At 45.8% G+C, this 22,929-nt stretch overlaps 1 protein-coding gene across 1 annotated transcript; it reads right to left on the reverse strand.

The window, feature by feature from the left end:
* Window positions 1-315: 315 nt before the first annotated feature.
* On the reverse strand, window positions 316-22,274 carry DHX33 (DEAH-box helicase 33). Its single transcript, XM_061175131.1, has 12 exons — window positions 21,867-22,274; window positions 19,184-19,344; window positions 18,291-18,518; window positions 17,977-18,147; window positions 14,608-14,793; window positions 13,760-13,871; window positions 12,461-12,620; window positions 12,214-12,302; window positions 8,992-9,119; window positions 8,400-8,603; window positions 6,622-6,708; window positions 316-1,660 (listed from the first exon to the last, which is right to left on the reverse strand). Exons 1-12 carry the CDS (start codon window positions 22,147-22,149, stop codon window positions 1,352-1,354), a joined length of 2,118 nt encoding a protein of 705 aa, XP_061031114.1. The 5' UTR covers window positions 22,150-22,274; the 3' UTR covers window positions 316-1,351.
* Window positions 22,275-22,929: the final 655 nt, after the last annotated feature.

Below are 22,929 nucleotides of genomic sequence, written 5' to 3' on the forward strand. Positions count from 1 at the left end.
ATAAATGATTAAAAGCTAAATTTTACTTGCCCCAGAGAATACCTCTATATAATTTGCTGAGGAACATAATAAATTACCCCACTCCCAATTTTTTACCAGCATGATGAATGTTTTATTAAAAATACAATATTTTCTTTTACCAATACCTTTTGAACATTTTATTAAAAATACAATATTTTCTTTTACCAATACCTTTTGAACATTTTATTAAAAATACAATATTTTCTTTTACCAATACCTTTTGAACATTTTATTAAAAATACAATATTTTCTTTTACCAATACCTTTTGAACCCTAAACATCCTAGGCCTCTATTAAATAAAGGAATAACCAAAATACTGCACATGTGTGTTTTGACCAATTAAGCACAATAAAAGGGCTAAATCTTGGCATCTTCTAGGGCATAGCATTCTCTGGGGAAAGATTATTTGCTTTTGATAATTAAATAGCTAAGAAGGACTTTTGGTGTCTTTTCCCTCCTCAAAATATGAAAACAGGAAGAGACTGGAGACCCTCTAATCCCCTCTGACAAATGTGGAAAATGAGGGCTAGAGAGGGGCGAGTGGCAAAGCCAGGCTGTCCCCAGGTCCCTAAGAAGGAAAAATGATCATAGGAAATAAATAAGATAAAAGAACATAAACACTAGATGAGGTGATGGATGAGCCAAAGCTGCCTGTGTCCTCACCTCTGCCCACCCGCAGGGCCAGAGGAGAAATGCCTTAAGCTCAGCTCAGAGACACTCTTTAGGCTCAAGTGTTTATGGTCCCAAAGCACCTCCCTCCTGAAACAGAAGTTGATCTCTTCTGTTTTCTGTTATAAAACTTCATGCAGATAGAAGTTAAAATAGATCCAAGGTCAACAGCTCTGTGACCTCTGGTGGTCCCCTTTCCAGGCGATCCCCCTCAGTCTCGAGAACTCACGGGGTTTTGTTGCACCTGATTCACATCATTTAGAAAAGCAGTAACACCAACCGAGCTCCACGGCTCACAATCCACGCCGTGGTTATCGTGGGCAGGCACAGCTCTGGGTACTTTCCTTTCATTTGCTCTAAACCTCATGACCCCAACCTTGTAAGTATTATTATTATCACCCCCACTTGGCAGATAGGGAAACTGAGGTTCAGAAGTTAACTAAGTTACCCAAAGTCGCCCAGCAAGAACTGAAAGCATCATTTTGAAGTCTCCAAGGTCGCTACATGTCTGTGTGGTTCAGTCTGAGGAGTTTAGACAAAGATGCTTTCAAGCTCCCAGAGGCCGGGCATGATCCGCCCGTTACGACCGCGGCCTCTCTGGGTGCCAGCGTGAGAGTCCGCGGCGAGGCCGGCTGCGGCCCAGCTCCCGCCCCGGGCGGCTCAGTTCCTGGAGGCCCTCAGCTTCCTCCTGAAGAAGTCGGGGGCAGCCTCGTACAGCCACTCGGCGTCCACGACGCACAGGTCACGCATGTAGCACTTGTTGGTGAAGAGCAGCTCCGTGTACACGACGCAGGCCGGCTTGCAGTGGAAGAGGACGGACGAGGGGTGGATGGCCACCGGCTGGTGGGTGTCCGTGGTGGCATAGGACCCGTCGGGCTGCAGCTCGGCGGTGCTCACGAAGAGGCTGTGCGCCAGGCAGCGGCGGACGCTCTCTGTGTCCCCTCGCGACGACAGGATCGGCATGGACATCTGGTTCGGGAGGAAGCGAGACATGGAGAAGACCCCAGACGTGAGTACTGTGCCGCCACCCATGGTGGATGGAGCCATGAGCCCCCCGCGCAGTCCCGGGTGCAGGGCCCACGGTGGAGGCTGACACCCGGGCGGCTGCCTGCGACGCCTGAGACCAGGGCTGGTGGAGGAGCACCATGTCTACGGTCAATAGAAAATGAGGGGACTCACGAAGCCAAGGGATGGTCTGGCAGGAAAGCTGTTCGAGTACAAGAAGGGTTGGAAAAATGTGTATAATGCAGAACACAACACGCTACTATGAGAAGAAGTCACTTTAGTGCTAACGATGGGCCGCTGGCATCAGGCACAGGCCTGGGTAAGGGTGACAACTGTCCCCTAGGGACGTGCGGGTGGTCCGTGCCACGGGCTGTCTCAAAAGAGGCCTTACACACAAAGACAGTCACCACAGAGTTGCTCATGGCAGCGAAAAGTAGACACTCTCTCAGTGTTCAACACAGGAGAACGCGAACACAAGCAACCCCACCTCTGAGGTGAAATGTGGCGCGTCATAGAGCCATTGAATATATAAACATTATGTCCTCTAAGAGGGAATACAAGCTGATAGGAAACTTTTCGGTTGACGATTTGGCAATGTCTATCAAAATCTAAATTCCCCATCTAGAAGTTCATTCTGTGTGTACCAGAGCACAAACATTTATGTAGGAGGATGATCATTATAGCACAACCTAAATGACCACCATTAGGGGCCTGGCTAAATAAACTGTAGTGAATATAGTGAAATGCTATGAAGTCACTAAAAAAGAATGAGATAGACATATGCAGGCACTGCAAGACAGCCTAGACACAAAGTATTCAAGAAGTACTCCAAGTGGAAAAAAGCAAATTGCAAAACAAAATGTTATACATTTTGTTTTAAAAAGAAAACTTTATCATGGTGTATGATCCTTTTAATGTGTTGTTGGATTCTGTTTGTTAGTATTTTGTTCAGGATTTTTGCATCTATGTTCCTCAGTGATATTGGTTTATAATTTTCCTTTTTTGTGATATCTTTTTCTGGTTTTGGTATCAGGGTGATGGTGGCTTCGTAGAATGAATTTGGGAGTGTTTCTCCCTCTGCAATTTTTTGGAAGAGTTTGAGAAGGACTGGTGTTAGCTCTTCTCTAAATGTTTGATAGAATTCTCCTGTGAAGCCATCTGGTCCTGAACTTATGTTTGTTGGAAGATTTTTAATTACAGTTTCAATTGGCATATAGTAATCCTTTGCATTTCTGTGGTGTCAGTTGTGATTTCTCCTTTTTCATTTCTAATTTTATTGATTTGTGTCCTCTCCCTTTTTTTCTTGATGAGTCTGGCTAAGGGTTTATCTACTCAAAGAACCAGCTTTTAGTTTTATTGATCTTTGCTATTGTTTTCTTCATTTTTATTTCATTTATTTCTGCTCTGATTGTTATGATTCCTTTCCTTCTACTGACTTTGGGTTTTCTTTGTTCTCCTTTCTCTAGTTGTTTTAAGTGTAGGGTTAGATTGTTTGAGATTTTTCTTGTTTCTTGAGGTGAGATTGAATTGCTATAAACTTCCCTCTTAGAAGTGCTTTTGCTTCATCCCATAGGATTCTTCAATATATGCAAATCAATCAATGTGATACACCACATTAACAAATTAAGGAATAAAAACCATATGATCATCTCAATAGACGCAGAAAAAGCTTTTGACAAAATTCAACCCCCATTTATGATAAAAACTCTCCAGAAAATGGGCATAGAGGGAACCTACCTCAACATAATAAAGGCCATATATGACAAACCCACAGCAAGCATCATACTCAATGGTGAAAAACTGAAAGCATTTCCACTAAGATCAGCAACAAGACAAGAATGTCCACTCTCGCCACTCTTATTCAACATAGTTTTGGAAGCCCTAGCCACTGCAATCAGAGAAGAAAAAGAAATAAAAGGAATACAAATTGGAAAAGAAGAAGTAAAACTGTCACTGTTTGCAGATGACATGATACTATACATAGAAAATCCTAAAGATGCTACCAGAAAACTACTAGAACTAATCAATGAATTTGGTAAGGTTGCAAGATGCAAAATTAATGCACAGAAATCTCTGGCATTCCTATACACTAACAACAAAAAATCAGAGAGAGAAATTAAGGAAACAATCCCATTTACCACTGCAACAAAAAGAATAAAATACCCAGGAATAAACCTGCCTAAGGAGGGGAAAGACTTGTACTCAGAAAACTATAAAACACTGATGAAAGAAATCAAAGATGACATAAACAGATGGAGAAATACACCATGTTCTTGGATTGGAAGAACCAATATTGTGAAAATGACTATACTACCCAAAGCAATCTACAGATTCAATGCAATCCCTATCGAACTACCAATGGCATTCTTCACAGAATTAGAACAAAAAATTTTACAATTCGTATGGAAACACAAAAGACCCTGAATAGCCAAAGCAATCTTGAGAAAGAAAAATGGAGCTGGAGGAATCAGGCTCCCTGACTTCAAACTATACCACAAATCTACAGTAATCAAGGCAGTATGGTACTGGCACAAAAACAGAAATATAGATCAATGGAACACAATAGAAAGCCCAGAGATAAACTCACGCACATATGGTCACCTAATTTAAGACAAAGGAGGCAAGAACGTAAAATGGAGAAAAGATAGCCTCTTCAATAAGTGGTGCTGGGAAAACTGGACAGCTACATGTAAAAGAATGAAATTAGAACACTACTTAACACCATACACAAAAATAAACTCCAAGTGGAAAAGACCTAAATGTAATATCAGACACTATAAAACTCTTAGAGGAAAAGATAGGAAAAACACTCTTTGATATAAACCACAGCAAGATCTTTTTTGACCCACCTCCTAGAGTAACAGAAATAAAAACAAAAATAAACAAATGGGACCTAATTAAACTTAAAAGCTTTTGCACAGCAAAGGAAACCATAAACAAGACAAAAAGACAACCCTCAGAACGGGAGAAAATATTTGCAAATGAAACAACAAAGGATTAATCTCCAAAATATACAAACAGCTCATGGAGCTCAATATCAAAAAACCAAACAATCCAATTAAAAAATGGGCAGAAGGACTTCCCTGGTGGCGCAGTGGTTAAAAATCCGCCTGCCAACGCAGGGGATATGGGTTCGAGCCTTGGTCCGGGAAGATCCCACATGCTGTGGAGCAACTAAGCCCTTGCGCCACAACTACTGAGCCTGCGCTCTAGAGCCCACGAGCCGCAACTACTGAGCCCACGCGCCTAGAGCCTGTGCTCTGCAACAAAGACAAGCCACCGCAATGAGAAGCCTGCGCACTGCAACGAAGAGTAGCCCCCGCTCGCAGCAACTAGAGAAAGCCCGCACGCAGCAATAAAAACCCAAAGCAGCCAAAAATAAATAAATAGATAAATTAAAAAAAAGAAAAAGGGCAGAAGACCTAAATGGACATTTCACCAAGGAAGACATACAGATGGCCAAGAGGCACGTGAAAAGATGCTCAACATCACTAATTATTAGAGAAATGCAAATCAGAACTACAATGAGGTATCACCTCACACCGGTTAGAATGGCCATTATCAAAAAGTCTAGAAACAATAAATGCTGGAAAGGGTGTGCTGAAAAAGGAACCCTCCTGCACTGTTGGTGGGAATGTAAATTGATGCAACCACTATGGAAAACAGTATGGAGTCTCCTTAAAAAACTAAAAATAGAACTATCATATGACCCAGCAATCCCACTACTGGGCATATACCCTGAGAAAACCATAATTCAAAAAGAGACATGTATCACAATGTTCACTGCAGCACTATTTACAATAGCCAGGACATAGAACCAACCTAAATGTCCATCGACAGATGAATGGATAAGAAGATGTGGCACGATATATACAATGGAATATTACTCAGCCATAAGAGAAATGAAATTGAGTTATTTGTAGTGAGATGGATGGACCTAGAGTCTGTCATACAGAGTGAAGTAAGTCAGAGAGAGAAAAACAAATACCGTATGCTAACACATCTATATGGAATCTAAAAAAACGGTACTGATGAACGTAGAGGCAGGGCAGGAATAAAGAGGTAGACCTAGAGAATGGACTTGAGGACACGGGGTGGGAGGGGGAAGCTGGGGCGAGATAGAGTAGCATCGACATATACACACTACCAGATGTAAAATAGATAGCTAGTGGGAAGCAGCAGCGTAGCACAGGGAGATCAGCTCGGTGCTTTGCGATGACCTAGAGGGGTGGGATACGGAGGATGGGAGGGAGGCTCAAGAGGGAGGGGATATGGGGACATATGTATGCATATGGCTGATCCACTTTGGTGTACAACAGAAACTAACACAGTATTGTGAAGCAATTATATGCGAATAAAAATCTATTAAAATAAAGAAAAAAAAGAAAATTTTATATATGTATCCATGTATATGTGTATACACACACATATACAAAAACATACATACACAGGAAAAAATTCTAGAAGGATCTACACCAGACTATTATTTATCCTTGGAGGGGCAGGATTAAGGAGACTTTTACACTTTCTGCATTATATATCACTAGTTTCTGCACTGTATCAATTTGTAACAATTATGCATGGCTTTCGTAATCTGAAAAAAAATAACAAAGATATTTCCACTAAAAAAACAAACCTTAGGAAGAATTCTAATAACATTGGAAAACACTTTTAAAGTTTATAAAAGCTGAATATAAATTATATATACAATGTAACTAATGATGTAAAAAATTCATTTAAAAACAGGGCTATGAAGAAACTGGTGGGAGGTGGAGCTGTGGGTAATTTTTACTTTCTTCCTTATTTAAAAATTTTCCTACAATGAGAGGGTTTTTTTGCAATCACTTGCAATAAGCAATCTGAAATTTTTCACCTAGAAAAAAGTGACAGCTTAGCCCCCCAGAGAACACCAGGAAGAAGAATACCTTGAAGCAGATATCCCTCAGCTGTGATCTGACTTCAGCTACCAGCATCATATTCTTGCTGTTGACAAAATTCTCTTTGCACCAATCCTGAATAGGAGAAAAAAGAGATATCACAGTCCCCTCATTTCTATAAAGAAAAAAACATAGCGCAATTTTTATTTTTAATTAAAAAAAAATTTTGGGCCTCACCACACGGCATGCGGGATCTTAGTTCCCCAACCAGGAATCGAACCCGTGCCCCCTGCAGTGGAAGCACGGAGTCTTAACCGCTGGACCGCCAGGGAAGTCCCAGCATAATTTTTAGAACACTGTTCTAATTCAGATGGAAAACTTCAGTTGCCAAAAATAAATACAGGAAAATATCTTTATAGCAAAAAGCATGAACCATAAAGGAAAACAGTAAAAATTTAAACTAAAGTAAAACCAAAAATTTCCGTAGGTCAAGTCACGATGAAAAAAAAAGCTAATGACTGGGATATCTGCATCACTACACCCAGTAAAGAATGATTACCTCCAGAATATATTAAAAAATAAATAAACAAACAAACAAACAAACAAATAAACTCCTACAAATCAGTGAGAAAATGACCAATACTCCAGTAGAAAAATGACAAAGGATATGGAGGGACCACTCACAGAAGATTAACTACAAATGACAATAAACTTAAGCAAAGGTTCTCGGTCTCTTGAGGAATAAGGGCAGTGCAGTTTCAAATAACTGAGATACTACTTCACATCCCTCAACGTGGCAAAAATGAAAAGTCATTTCAACTAAGAGCCGGAGAGGATGGTGGAAACGGAAGCTCCTCTACACTACTCCAGGGAGGATAAAGAGGTGCCGACAGCTCTGCGGACGCACAGGCCAGCTGGGAAAGCTTGATGCAGCTGCCCAAGACCAGCAGGCCCACTCCTGGGTGTCGACCCCAAAGCAACTCTCCCCCTGGTGCACAAGAGACCTGGACGGGATGGGCACTGCAGCTGAGGGGACGGAAACAAGTTGCAAAAAGGTAGGGTGAAGAAGCATTTATAGCATACAACGCCTGCGGATACAAAGTAAAAGCACATTGTTGCCCACCAGGACCCAGACGGACTTGACAGGGGTTACAGAAGGGAGGAAGGACTGCAAAAGGGGCAGCTCAGGGCTCTTGTTATGTCCACAGCATTTTATTTCCTTAAAAATAAATTGAGGCAAATACAGCAAAATGTTTACAACTACTAAAACTGGGTGGTGGTTATTTTTTTTGTTTTTTTTTTGCATTAAAGCACAGATAAAGCATGCATGCTTAGCACAATTACTGATTTTTTTTTTTTTTTTTTTTTTTTTTTGGTGGGCCGCGCCACCCGGCTTGCGGGATCTCAGTTCCCTGACCAAGGATTGAACCTGGGCCATGGCAGTGAGAGCCCGGAATCCTAACCACTAGGCCACCAGGGAACTCCCTACAATGACTGATTTTATTCTATTTTATTTTATTGATCAGTGAAAGAAAATACTGCCATTTTCCATCTTGGTCCAGGGAACTGAAATACAAGCAAAATCTGCTATGAAGAAAGTTAGGGGCAGGTGGGGAAACAAATCATTTTGTAGCTAAGAAACTGGGTCAACAAATACTTCATGAACTTGCCAGCGTTAGGTATGAGTCAAACATAAGCAGAGGGAAAGACGGGAATCGTGCCTTCCCTGGTAACCTCCCTGTGTGCAGACATTTCTGAAATGACATCTGCCATTCACAGGCCCAAGACGGGGCATCGTTTGAGAAGGGGAACAAGACAAGGCCCACCTTGTTTCTGCCTGTGTTCTTGAAGGCCCGGTAGATGTTAAGCAGGGTGATGTGATCGCCCTCGCTGGATATGAACTTCTTCCGCACAGCCTGCACTTCATCCCGCCGGGAGGGGGGGTTGTAGAGAACGCTGTCCACTGACAGCAGGGAGATGATGGTCAGTATCTCCTCCGTGCAGTGGAATTTGGGGGACAGGAGGATGGTCTGCAAATCACAGTTAAAAACTGTGTAAGTCTAGTTTTCTCCTGGCTTCTGAATAAAGTATTTCCATATATTGCTTTTGCAGCTTCCCTTGTAAGGCGTTAAGGGGCAGGTGTTTCTAAAACCATGACTACGTATGTTATATTATTTCACTTTCTGTAAAACAGAGGGCTGCCTTCCCCGCATGATTCCATGTGGGTAGGGGCTCATGACTTAATATGGCTTGAATCCCACACTGAGCGTTAAGTCAGAGTTAGGCACAAAGTAGGCGTTAATAATTATTTAAGAGAAAAAGTGAAGATTAATCTAGAAGCACTGGGTTGAGGAGTCTCCTCTGGGATGGCTGACCCGTAACACACAGAAAGGGGACTGAGGAGAGGATATCATTTACTTTGGCAAATTTGGGTTCTAACGGGAAAGCCGCCATCTTTCTTCCTATTGGAGTCAGGGTGAGCTGGCCGTCCTTGTTTTCAAGGGCACCCAACAGCTCCAGCTGGGCGATGGCTGCCTGAATGTGATCTAAAGAAAGACATAAAGAGGAGTCGAACATTCAGAACAGGACGAAGCTGCAGCTAGTTCATTACTTCAGGGCACTTCTGAGAAGCCTACGTCAAACCACGGCCACACTGTCCCCATGAGGTGCTTTTCAAAGCTGTTAAGGACAACATTGTCTTCAGCTCAGTTCTCTTTAAATAGTGGCCCGCAATTTGGCAATATGTGTGTAAATCTGAAACCCAGCAAAGTTACACTTATGAATTTCACCCCCAGATATACTCGGACATCGTACAGGGACCTGCATCTCCAGATGCACACACACAACAATGGAAATACCAGGTGCCTCAGAGGCCCCTGGTGAGAAGGACACTACTTACTATCTTATTCTTTTTAAATTTGAACCATGAAAATGCATTGCCTATTAAAGAATAAAGATGCATTTCTAAGAATGTAATAAATATACACACAGAAGGGAAATGATTTGTAAAATACATTAAGTGAGAAAAGCAATGTGCCACGCACCTATGGTCAACTAATCTATGACAAAGGAGGCAAGGATATACAATGGAGAAAAGACAGTCTCTTCAATAAGTGTGCTGGGAAAACTGGACAGCTACATGTAAAAGAATGAAATTAGAACACTCCCTAACACCATACACAAAGATAAACTCCAAATGGATTAAAGACCTAAATGTAAGACCGGACACTATAAAACTCTTAGAGGAAAACATAGGAAGAACACTCTTTGACATAAATCACAGCAAGATCTTTTTTGACCCACCTCCTAGAGTAATGGAAATAAAAACAAAAATAAACAAATGGGACGTAATGACACTTAAAAGCTTTTGCACAGCAAAGGAAACTATAAACAAGACGAAAAGACAACCCTCAGAATAGGAGCAACTATTTGCAAATGAAACAACGGACAAAGGATTAAGCTCCAAAATATATAAACAGCTCATGTAGCTCAATACTAAAAAAAAAACAACCTAATAAAAAAATGGGCAGAAGACCTAAATAGACATTTCTCCAAAGAAGACATACAGATGGCCAAGAGGCACATGAAAAGCTGCTCAACATCACTAATTATTAGAGAAATGCAAATCAAAACTATAATGAGGTATCACCTCACACCAGTTAGAATGGGCATCATCAGAAAATCTACAAACAACAAATGCTGGAGAGGGTGTGGAAAGAAGGGAACCCTCTTGCACTGTTGGTGGGAATGTAAATTGATACAGCCACTATGGAGGACAGTATGGAGGTTCCTTAAAAAACTAAAAACAGAACTACCATACGACCCAGGAACCCCACTACTGGGCATATACCCTGAGAAAACCATAATTCAAAAAGACACATGCACCCCAATGTTCATTGCAGCACTATTTACAATAGCCAGGACATGGAAGCAACCTAAATGCCCATCGCCAGACGAATGGATAAAGAAGATGTGGTACATATATACAATGGAATATTACTCAGCCATAAAAAGGAATGAAATTGGGTCATTTGCAGAGACGTGGATGGACCTAGAGACTGTCATACAGAGTGAGGTAAGTCAGAAAGAGAAAAACAAATATCGTGTATTAACGCATATATGTGTAGAAAAATGGTACAGATGAACCAGTTTGCAGGGCAGAAATAGAGACACAGATGTAGAGAACAAACGTATGGACACCAAGCGGGTTAAGTGGCAGGGAGTAGTGGTGGTGGGAGAAAAAAAAAAAAAAAAGCAATGTGCCAATGTCTATCGGTAGGAAAAGGATAAATGCATTTTGGTTTATTCATAGGCTAGAACAGTATTTAGTAATGAAAATGCATCAGACATAAACCTTATAAAACATGATGAACGAGAAGGGAAGGTCACTGGGAAATCGAGGCATAAACATGCCAACCGAAACAATGCACGTGCACGGAATAAAATATTCAAGAAAAGCGAGGGATTCACGGACAAAACCTGGGGGGTGGTTAACTTGAGGTGGGGAGTGCGGCAGCCTCAGGAGGCTTTGCAGCCCTGGTAACGGATGCACAGGTGTGGCTTCGATATTTCCACCTGACAGGAATGTGCCTCGTTTGTATGCAGAGATTTAGCAAGTGAAAGAAAAAAAAGTGTAGAACAGTGCACAATGTGTGTTGCTATCTGTGTTTTAAAAAGAGACTATATGGAATTCCCTGGCGGTCCAGTGGTTAAGACTCCATGCTCTCACTGCGGAGGGCCAGGGTTCGATCCCTGGTCAGGGAAATAAGATTCCGCAAGCCGTGCAGCCATAAAAAAAAAAACGCAAAGTTGATCCCAGTCTTGAAGGCTGGTGCCTTTGCTCTTGGCCTGTTTCTGGAAGAAGTGCTGGAAAGCTGAGTGAAAGGCCCATAAGTGCTGTTGCACCTGGGGCCGGAGACGCCAGATCACAACCCTTTCTGCAGGCACCCCGGTCTGGGAGGAGGTTGGAATATACGTGTCTAAGGACTGATGAAATAAAATTCATATGATAAATAAATAAATAAAAGACTACATGTACTTGCAAAGATTTTCTCTAGAAGACACTGGGAAATGGTCACAGTGGTTGCTGTAGAGGATGGAAACTAAGATCACGGAGGGGCCCTGTATACCCATCGACTGTTTACTTTTTTAACCAGTTGCGCTTCTTCACTTAAAAAAAAGGAGAGAGAGGAAAAAAAAAGAAAATGGTATGTGTTGAAGAGATGCCAAGTACTAAGCTACCATCATTAAAACTACCAATTATTTTTTCTTCCACCATGGAGAGATTATCCATGAAGGGCAGGGACCCATCAAATTCCAGTCAAAAGCAAAGAAACTTAATCTTTTCAGTGCTTTTGCTGGCAAAAGTATGATATCGTTAGGTTTGCAGTGTCCTGTGGACCCCCTCGACCACCTTCACTGGTTCCTGTGGTCTCAGAACCCGCCCGTGATGCCTACATGAAGCCGCCGATCCTGCTCCGCGATGGTGCTGACAGCACCGCATCTTTCCTTTCATGATTCTGAGTTTCTTCTCTGAGAGTTAAGGCTGTTATCCACCAAATTATACTAAACAAAAGGAGACCGCTGGCAGACCTGGTTGTTCCTGTCCATTCTGTACACCTTCCCGAAGACCCCGCATACCTGGAGATGGTTTGGACATGAAGTCAAAGGTGAGCACGTCTGGGACTTTCATTGCGAGAAGCTGCAGCATCACGCTCGTCAGGTTACACCTGCAAGCGTGGGAGACGCAGGTGGTTCACGCAGGTGCTCCTGGCCCCCCAGCCGGCGAGACAAGAGCCGCCCACCAATAAGAGTCAGTCGGAGGATACGGGCCACAGGGACGGGAGCCTCGGGACAAAGGGCAGGTGTGGGAGCCCCTTGGGCCTACCTTTGGATCTCTGGCACTGTCATCTTCTCAAACTTCTCAAACTCATCCTCCGTGTAGAGCCGGTAACAGACACCACTGTCCTCTCTGCCAGCCCGTCCGGTGCGTTGCCAGGCCTGGGTCTTTGACACCCGCTGCACAGCTAACACCTCCAGGCCATTGTCTGGTGGGAGAACGGCCCGTGTTAGAGCTTTGCTCATCACATGAACAAACTCTACAACGTGGACAATGAGAAGCATTGCTCAGGACACCAGGGATCCTTTCTGTGACGCACGAGTCCAGAAAAACTCAAGCCTACGTCAGAAAGCACAAAACCAGACTGGTCTGTGGTGAAACAAGGCATTTGCTGTGAACACCCTGTGAAATCTGTGACTAAAACATCAGAAGGACCTCGTGCTTGGGGCAGGGACCCAGGAGGGTAGATTTCAGAGGCCTTGGCTTCGATCACAGGTGACAACAACCCCGTTTGCCTAGGACTGAGGGGGTCTCCCAGGACTTGGGACTTTTGGTGCTAAAACTGAGACAGTTTCCAGCAAATCAGGATGGTTGGTCCCGCATCAAACGATGACCCAAAAATGAAATGCCTCTAGTCCCCTGTGTGTTGCATCCTCCCTCCTGCTCTATTATAAAAGAGAGACAATGTAATGCTGTTACGCCTAGGAGTGAATGAGACCGATTTTCTTATAAAGGTGCATTTTGTGCCAGGCACTGGAGAACCAAGCCCTTTCACAGACGTGGTCCCCAGAGACACACATGAATGACAGTACCCTTGAAGGCTTAACAGTGCATTTCAATTAAATGTTCGGAAGCCATAATTTCAGCTGCCTCAAATCCTCTGTGGAGTAAAGCAAGGTAGAAAACAGACCTGAATAAAAATGACTTCAAGCAAGCTGCCCACCGCACACACTCAGGAAACAGCTAGTGCCTCGCCCCAGCCTGGGGGGTCTGCTTCCTTCCTGGGAGACTGGAGGTCAAACCAGCCTTGCTCAGGTGTCATTTCCGAGGAAGCCTCTGATGTGGTATCAGGCTGTCCCTGGCCTGAGAGCCATCATTCTCGCCTACCTTCCGACGGGGTTTCATGCCCTCTGCCCAGGTCCCTGACCATCTGCTGTTCCCAAGTTTGCCACATCTGGGCTCTTCTTTCCTGACTCACGTGCCTTTCTGGCCCTGACTGCTGGACTGTGGTGCCTGCCACCCAAATCTCAGGTAGTTACAGACATGAGACGATCATTAGGGGGAAACTGTGGGACACAGGCCGCTCACTATACAGAGAAGAGACGTTCAGGAGCTACAGATTCTCACCGGGGTTATACTTCTTTGCTTTAACCATGCCCGTGTCAACTACATATTTTATTCCTGTAATGGTTATGGAGGTTTCAGCGATGTTGGTTGAAATGATCACTTTGCGACAGCCCTAAAAGGAGGAAGAAAACCAAAGAGCCACATGACACATATATGATTCGGAAGTTTTAAAACACATGCCTCACCGTGAATTGTCACAACTCACTCATGATCAAGAGGAGATGACTTTGTTATTATGACAGTCATTAATAATGATGGCTGGTCACTACACTGGGCGGGGCGGGGCGGGGCGGGGTGTGGGGAATGTTTCAGTCTTCAAAGTTTATTTTGAGGCGATGAGACGTGGTGGGAGAGGCACAAGATTCAGAAGCAGGTAGATGTGGGCTGGGGTCCTGGCCCTGCCAGCTTCCTCCTGTGCCCCTTGGGCAACTGTCACTTCACCCCTCGGGGCCTCGGAACTGGGATGGTGACCCACCTTGCGGTTCTCGAGAGGATGAGAGACAGTATGTGTCAAGTGCTGGCACAGTGCCTGGCACAGCACGGGCACGAAGAAACGTATTGTGGACACATGCTCTGTTTACGGTGGGCCTTGGAGGAGTCACTCACTGAGCCTCTGGCTTCTGCCTTTGCCTCTCCCTCACCCCCGGACAGCTGTCTCCCTGTTCTGACCGTGGCAGAGCCGTGTCTGCAGCCCCGCATTACCCTCCTGCGTCTTTCCAGTTCATGTGTGTGGTCCCTGCGCATCCCGTCCCACACACCTTATCTGGAGCCTCCTGACAGGAGCACAGGCCCCACTGGGTACCATCTGGGTACCCAGGGATGGGGCTGGGCAGAAGGGGTGCACTCACCTTTGGGGCCCCCTGGAAGACGCGCAGCTGCTGGGCGTAGGGCAGGGAGGCATAGAGCGGAAGGACCAGCATGGAGGGGCAGCCGTCTGGGAGGTGCTTGGCAATGTCCCGGCAGGTCTTGCTCATGGCTTCAATCTCCTCCTGCCCGGTGAGGAACACGAGGATGTCCTGAGAGCAGGGGGCTTCCTACAGAAAAGGCAGAGTGGGATTACCAGGCCTTGACAGAAGCGCAGGTTGCACAGAACAATGGTCACTGATGACTTTCCCAGTTATTTTTCTTAACTCTGGAGACATAAATGCTAAACATCGGTGTCTCCCCTGGGAGAAAACCCACACCGAGAATGCACAGCTGCAACTTACTCGACTTAGCCAGCTATGTTTAAAAATGAATTAAGGAGATTTTGAAGAAAGATCGCCAGATTGCTTTTGCAGCAAGAACAATGCCATGAAAAGCACAATCAGGCAAGCAAATAAAATCTGCATGAAGCTGCCTTCCTTTCATAATCATCTTGAAAGATGAAGCTGACAAAAGAGACAACGTGGGGAAATCCTGATCCACGGAAATGGCTGGAAGCACTCATGCTGGAAAAGGAGTCCTAATTGAATGAGGCCATCAAACGTACTTTCATAAACCCCCAAAGCACGCTGAACTTGGACAAGGGATTGAGATCCCAGGCTTCACTGGATCCTTCACCTCGCAAAGTAACATGTAAGTGTTAACTGCATACCCATCGATCCAATCTTTCTTTGACGTCTGTTCAGATACATTAATTTGTAGAGTACTTGTTTGGCAAAATAATTGAAAAATGTTTAACAATTATCTATATGTTGTGCATCTGTATGTGTCTATATATATATATATATGTCTATGTATGAATATATATATCTATGTATTTATATGTGTGCATGTAGTTTTTTAGCCTGGTATTAATAGGACAAATGTTCAGAGGTGCACACACACAGAAAGGATAAAATCTTTTTTTTTTTTTTTTTGGTCGTGTGGCTTGTAGGATCTTAGTTCCCCGACCAGGGATTGAACCCGGGCCCCGGTAGTTAAAAGCACCGAGTCCTAACCACTGGACTGCCAGGGAATTCCCAGGATAAAATCTACGACAGTCAAAGCTTCATCAAGGGGAGGACTCATCAAAGCCACCATGTAACCGGAGGGCACTGCAGGCACTATTCATGAAAAATCCTCATCTCAAGTTTGCTTTTAGCAGCTAAACAAGGCAGACTGACCTTCTCCAAATACTATCAAAATGACGGTGAAGGTATAAGCCCAGGAAGACAGGGTTTCAACCCATTTTTGAAAGATGAAGAGACGGGGTGGGAAGTGAGTGACTTGGCCTGGCAGAGGGAGTCCCGACGGGGGAGCGTGCAGACGGGGTGGTGGGCAAGCGGTGCGCCCACTTCCCTGGAGAAGCCACAAAGGCTTGGGCTCAGAGCAAGCCTAGGGGGCTTGTGCCGGCACGAGGACCCAAGTGTCAGCTGGAAGTCTGAGTACAGTGTGGTTGAACCCCCAAGTCCCCTCCTCCACCCGATGCGGCCAGGAGGCTGGGCAGACACGGGGTGCCGTCGTGGGATTCAACACAGGAGGATGGCAGAGGGAAGAGCCAAGAGGACAGCTGTGCGGAGGCCTAGGAGAGCAACCTGTTTGGAGCAGAAAAGCAGCATAAATAAAGGACCTGGGAAAGAGTGGATTGTGTTTGAACACATAAAAAATATTTATGATTGGCATGTGATAGATGTTAGAACCCTTGGGGAAAAATTGGCCGTAGGTACATAGAAAACTTGTATGACTGTGTGGAACAAGGAACAAGGCACTGCGATGGTGCACAATGTAGGGTCGTAATATTGTAAAGACTGATACTTGATTTAAAAAGACATGCTGGGGCTTCCCTGGTGGCGCAGTGGTTAAGAATCCACCTGCCAATGCAGGGAACACGGGTTCGAGCCCTGGTCCGGGAAGATCCCACATGCCGCGGAGCAACTAAGCCCGTGTGCCACAACTACTGAGCCTGCGCTCTAGAGCCTGCGAGACACAACTACTGAAGCCTGCACGCCTAGAGCCCGTGCTCCACAACAAGAGAAGCCACCACAATGAGAAGCCCGCGCACCGCAACGAAGAGTAGCCCCCGCTTGCGCAACTAGAGAAAGCCTGCGCGCAGCAACAAAGACCCAAAGCAGCCAAAAATAAATTAATTAATTAATTTAAAAAAAAAAAAGACATCCTGATATATCATTTTGAGAGGATGTTTCAGAAACAGGAAAGTAACATCCAAGGGAAACAGTTAAGAAATTGAAGGCGTACCTTCAAGAGCAGGATCTGGGCTGGGAAAGTGAAAGCAGCTCCTGTTTTTTTATGAGCTTTTTAGAACTAAGTACTTGACTTTTTTTTTTTTTAATTAATTAATTTATTTATTTATGGCTGTGTTGGGTCTTCGTTTCTGTGCGAGGGCTTTCTCTAGTTGTGGCAAGCGGGGGCCACTCTTCATCACGGTGCGCAGGCCTCTCACTATCGCGGCCTCTCTTGTTGCGGAGCACAGGCTCCAGATGCGCAGGCTCAGTAACTGTGGCTCACGGGCCCAGTTGCTCCGCGGCATGTGGGATCTTCCCAGACCAGGGCTCGAACCCGTGTCCCCTGCATTGGCAGGCGGATTCTCAACCACTGCGCCACCAGGGAAGCCCTCCTTGACTTTTTAAACTTTAAACTATACACCCATCACTGAGCTTAAAATAAAAATTAGCTTTCAAAAGTTGGATTCCAGATTTTTTCAGAAAGTTAATGGAAAGGTAAAAACAGTCAATTTTATACAAACCAAAAAATGAGATTTAATCACTCGAAATTTTAAGTAAATGTTTAATAAAATGAAAAAAAATTTGAAATGTTTCTCTGTACAGTTTTTTTTTTTTAAAGAAAACTCTAAATTGCAACCCATTATTGGTTAATACACCAACTTTTTTTTTTTTTTTCAATGAGACAGAAAATACCAGAGGACATCACATGTAGTAAAAGGAGACAGTGTTTCCTAAGACTCATTTTAGTTCTACACATTGTGTCCTGGGTTCCAGTATAAAATGTGTTTCTTACTGGGGGTTCCAATCAAAATATGCTCGGGAGTCACTGCTTTAACATATGGACGTTTTCTGGCTCAGCTGAGAAAAGATGCTGGTCAGGGTTGAATTATTTTTTTTAGATTAAAAAAAAGACACTGAGAAAAAGGATAAAGACGTGGACATGGCAAATGAACTCCATATTCAACTTCAGGACACAGCTCACAAAATGGTTTTGTTCGGCAGCTTTTCCTTTCAAGGCTGAATGCTCAAGGTCAAACAGGCCTTCCCAGGAATCTGCACCCCAGTGCCTACCTGGTGGATCTGGAAGACGGAGACCAGGGCCGCATGCAGGTAATCGTGCTGGGGCTGCTTGGTGTAGAAAATCTGGATCGGGTGCTGCCGGCCCTCCAGGTAGAGGACGGGGGCTCCGCTGAAATACTGGGAGAACAGGTCCACGTCCATCGTGGCCGACATCACAATCACCTGCGTGCGAGACAGGGGCAGAGGATGGGGACAAGCTCGGACCAGCCTTTTTGTGCCCACGCTGAGCCCTGAAGGCCACCGAGGAGGCCCGCGCCCCCCATGCCCACTGCCCTGGGTCCCTCAGCAGCACAGGCTGCACCTACTTTGAGAGGCAGCTTCCCCAGCTCCTTTCGCCTCTTCTGTGCAGCTTTCACCACCCCAAAGAGCACATCCGTGTGGATAGTCCGTTCATGGGCTTCATCCAAAATGACGCAGCTGTACTTCCGAAGCAGGGAGTCTGAAATGGCCTCGCGCAGAAGCATGCCGTCCGTCAGGAACTTGATCTTGGTGTCCTCCGAGGTGACATCGTCGAAGCGCACCGTGTAGCCAACCTGTGTGGAGACACCACTCATTCACTCAGCAAACGCGTGTTCAGCACCTAGTGTATCCGGCACGGTGCCAGGCGCTGGTGCTATCGCAGCGAACAGGACCAACTCCGACCCTGCCCTGCTCCCAGGGCAATGGACACATGCCTTCAACTACAATGATGATAAACACTACAGAGAATTTAAAACTAGCCTCCTCCTCCCAGCTACTTCATAGTTTCAAGTGAAGCTATGCACACATATGAAAAGATGTCCAAGATATTTTTAAGTCAAATGGGTAGACACACACACAAACACGAATAAATCTGACTTATATACAGTTCTGGGACTCATTCTCAATACCCACCTATATACTAGAAAAATGCTTACAAATTTGTAGAAAGATATGTAGACAAAAGACTTAGCAGATGTTACCGAAGCCTTAAAAGTGCTCAGGAAAAAAACAGCTAATTTATCCAAGTTGCCAACAGATTTTGAAAGCAAAGCAAGTGGGACTGACAGACCCTCTGATCTCTTAGGAACTGGTAAAGAACTCTGAGAGAGGCCGAAACAATTGTGGCAAGAAAGAAGCTTGAGATGTATAAGTAGTCTCGTTCAGAAAAAAAAAGTCAGGGGGCCGGGAGTGGGGGTTAGGGGACCAAGAACTGTCAGTAGAGAAGGAAGTTAGGTACCAGCTTCCCGAGTTCGGTTCTCTTCTCGTCTGAGACTCTGGTAGCCAGAGAGATAGCAGCCACTCGACGAGGCTGGGTCACGGCAATGACGGCCTGGCGGCCAATCCCCCCTTCATACAGGTACTGAGGGATCTGCGTCGTCTTGCCAGAGCCGGTTTCCCCTAGGAAAGAAAAAAGTCTCATTTAAATGCAAATTGACGCGCCCCAGAGCCCACGAGCCACAACTACTGAAGCCCAAGCGCCTACAGCCCGTGCTCCGCAACAAGAGAAGCCACCACAATGAGAAGCCTGCGCACCTCAAAGAAGACCCAATGCAGCCTAAAAAAAAAAAATGGTCCACATCAAAATTTTTTTAAAAATGGTCTACATCAAAATTAGAAAAAAATGCAAACTGAAACACACTTCACCAAACAGATCAAAGTCAGAACGAAAAGATAAGAAAATACTCTAAGCTGATAAAGCCACAGGAAAATGTGTACCCACACGTACTGCTAGCAGAGTGTTAACGGGGATTGTTTCTTGGAGGGCCACGTTATACTAGGAAAATCTTTAAAATGTTTGTACCCTCTGACCCACAATTCCACTTGCAGGAATCGATTCTAAGGAAATAAAGATGTGTATAAAGATACAGCTTCAAAAGACTTTTAGTCAACTTTGCTCATGACAGCCAAAAATTAGAAACAATGTAAGCGGTCAGCAACAGTAATGGGTATAGTAACAACATACGATGGAATACAAACGTTATATAAAAATGTCCTACTTTTCAAAGGGATAAATGAGATGTAAATGCACTGCCATGAAGAGACATTTGCTCCTACACTGCAGCCACAGCTAACTCCTCCCCATTCCCCAGCCAGCCGCCTCCTTTCAAACCCTCTGCCTTCGCCCACACTATTATGAAATATCTGCTCCCACGCTGCCTGCATGACAAACTGTACAAGATGAGTTAGACCTCAAACTCTCTCCGCAGGGGCTGTGCCGCCTCCTCTGTGTTTCTTAGAGCCTTGTTCATCTCGTCTATCACTGATCACCCTACACTGTGTGAAAGCATTTAAACGTTTCTGTCCCCCTCCAATATCAGAGGCCCCTGGGGGGCAGAGATGGCCTGTCCGTCTCTTCCATGTACTTGAGCATCTGCATACAGTAAGCACCCCACCTTATTTTCTACCCTCCTGTGTTCCCTTCCTAGTGCCCAGTCAGAACAAAGAACTGTAAACCTGTGCATTCCTCCCCCCACGGCTACCAGCACCCCTCCCTGACCTCACAGAGTCCTACAGTCCCATGGTTCTTCCATTTTCTCCCCTCTGACTGCTCATCCTTCCTGACCTGGACACGAATCATGGACGAAGAATTTGATTATTCTACACTCCTCCTGCTGAGTTCATCAGGCAAAACCCAAACCTGGATCAGTGTCTCCCTGTCCATCTTTTTTGCTCCTACACCAAGAAACTGAGCGTTGCTATAGTAAAATAACCCAACTGTGCCGACAATGACCTGAGTTTGCCGTGGGGCTAAAGGCACCTGGGCACCAGCACCACCGCTGATCCTTGTTCTTGTTTCTGCAGCCCTTCTTTTGTCCCCATCCTCCCCAAGGACCCTGTAACTCCCATCCTCATCAGAGCTCCCGTGCCTACTTCATAGGAAAGTGAAGTCCTCAAAGGTGATCTCCCGCCACTTCCCGCTGCAAGCTTTTCTGCAGTCACCCCCATTCTTACCTCCTTTCTCCAGCCCCCCAGCCTCTTGGATATCCATCCTCCTCTTGGATATCCAGGCCAGCTCTGCATCTAGCCCTTGTTGCCAAGGGCCCCCCTTCCCCATGCCCTCTGTCTCTGCTCTATTAGTGCCCGCTTTGCATCTTCAGCCTCCTTCTCTACTGAGTTCTTCCCCTGAACCTATGAATATCTGCAAGTTCCTCTAGGTCCCCCTCCTTTTTGTCAAAACAGAAGCCTGCTCCCACTGCCTTCATGTCCTCACCTCCTACCTACTCCTCAGCCCAACGACAAATCAGCTCCCAGAGCTCTGCCGAAACAGCGCTCAACTCGATCCTCAATTGATACCTCGCATCCAATCCAGTGGGCACTTTTTGGGTCCCTATTTTCTGGACCTCATTGTTGCATCTGTTCACTCCCTTCCTCTTACAACTCTGTTCCTTAGATTATCAGCTCTCCTGGATCTCCTTCGCCTCTTTGGAGGCTCATCCTCTCGGTCCTTCAGGAGCTCCTCTTACTTAAACGTTGGGGATCAAAGCCCCTTGCAATTGGTCCCCGGCCCTCAACTCTGCCTCTTAATTCGTGCACCAGAAACTGCTACTTCCGTCAGACCGGACCGTCTCTCGCCTCCACTTCGTCTCTTATGCTGCAGGCTCTCTCCTCTGCGTCCAACGCCTCCCTCCCCGACTGGCTCAGATCCACTCTTCTAAGCTTCCAAAGTTCTCGCTGCGTCCCTCTACCCTTCCGCACAGAAGGCGAGTCTTTGCGAAGGCGCGGGTCACTCGCACCGGCTGTGAGCACCTCCAGAACGGGCTTGTCTGACTCCTTCGAGGCCCCTCTCCTGGCCCCGAACAGAAAAGGCAGTCAGGTTTGTTGTAGAAACGAGTGAAAGACGGTGAGAAACACCTAAGAAAAGCTGTTCTCGCGGAGCCCGAACGGGGAGAGAGGAAGGACGCGCCGGCACGGCCACTCACCGAGGAGGACGGCGCTGTCCAGGTTTCGGAGCTGGGCCAACAGCTGCCCCCGCGCCTGGAAGATAGGCAGACTCCGGCGCTGCAGCTCCACGGCCTCAGGGTAGGGGCTGACCGAGGGCTGAGCCAGGGGCGGCTGCTGCCTCCGGCCTCCTCCTCCGCCGCTGCCGCCCGCGGCCAGCAGCATCACCACTCGCCGCCCGGGAGGGCAGGACCCGGCGCGCCTCGGAGGCCCGGCGCCCGGCCGGAATCTCTTGGCCGGCGGGAAGCCCGCCTCCTCGGGCATGTCGGGAGGGCAACACGACTGGAGGGGCGAAGGCTGGCAGCTCCTGCCGCTCCCGGGAGCCGTCAGCTAGCGCGCGCCGCCCCTTCCCGCCACGTGCTGGTGGCTCCCAGCGACGCCGCTGACCTCACCGCCACCCGGAGCCTTTAGGAAAGGGACTCCAACTCCCAGCATGCACTGGCAGCGTGAGCAGGCTTTCATTTCCCGAGGACGGGGAGAGCAGGGTCCGAGGTACAACCGGAAAAAGGTCCGGAGCGACAACAGTGAAGGACTGGGTGTACGGTTCCGTGGGTCCTTAACTTTGGATAACAACCAGTGGTTTTCTTGTCCTGCTAACACTATTTCTTTCCGGTAAACACGCGTTTCCCTTTCTCTGCCACAATAATAGTCGCTCTTCAAGGAAAGTATTTAATTTTGTAAAATTAATGAGGTGCACACAAACATTTGCATTATTTAATCCTCCAAATAACTGATGTTATATAGTAGATACTGATATCATCCCCAATTTACAGATGAAGAAACTGAGCCTCTGAGATGAGTCATTCAGATGTCACAAAATCTGAATGTTGAGAAGGATACTGGTTATCATCTTGTGTCACAGAAAAAGAAAGATATATCATATATTCTATGACAATCATACATTCTCCTCAGAAAGTTGCTATCCCAAAGGACGTGGTCTGCTCCTGTAATACAAGCAGGGAAAGAGGGAGTCTGATGGAACTAAAATTGTCTTTTATCCTTCCTTTCCCAAAATATTCGTGCCAGACTCTCACGTTCTTTACG

Source organism: Eubalaena glacialis, chromosome 19 (genome assembly GCF_028564815.1).
Source record: "Eubalaena glacialis isolate mEubGla1 chromosome 19, mEubGla1.1.hap2.+ XY, whole genome shotgun sequence".
NCBI classification, from domain to species: Eukaryota; Metazoa; Chordata; class Mammalia; order Artiodactyla; family Balaenidae; genus Eubalaena; species Eubalaena glacialis.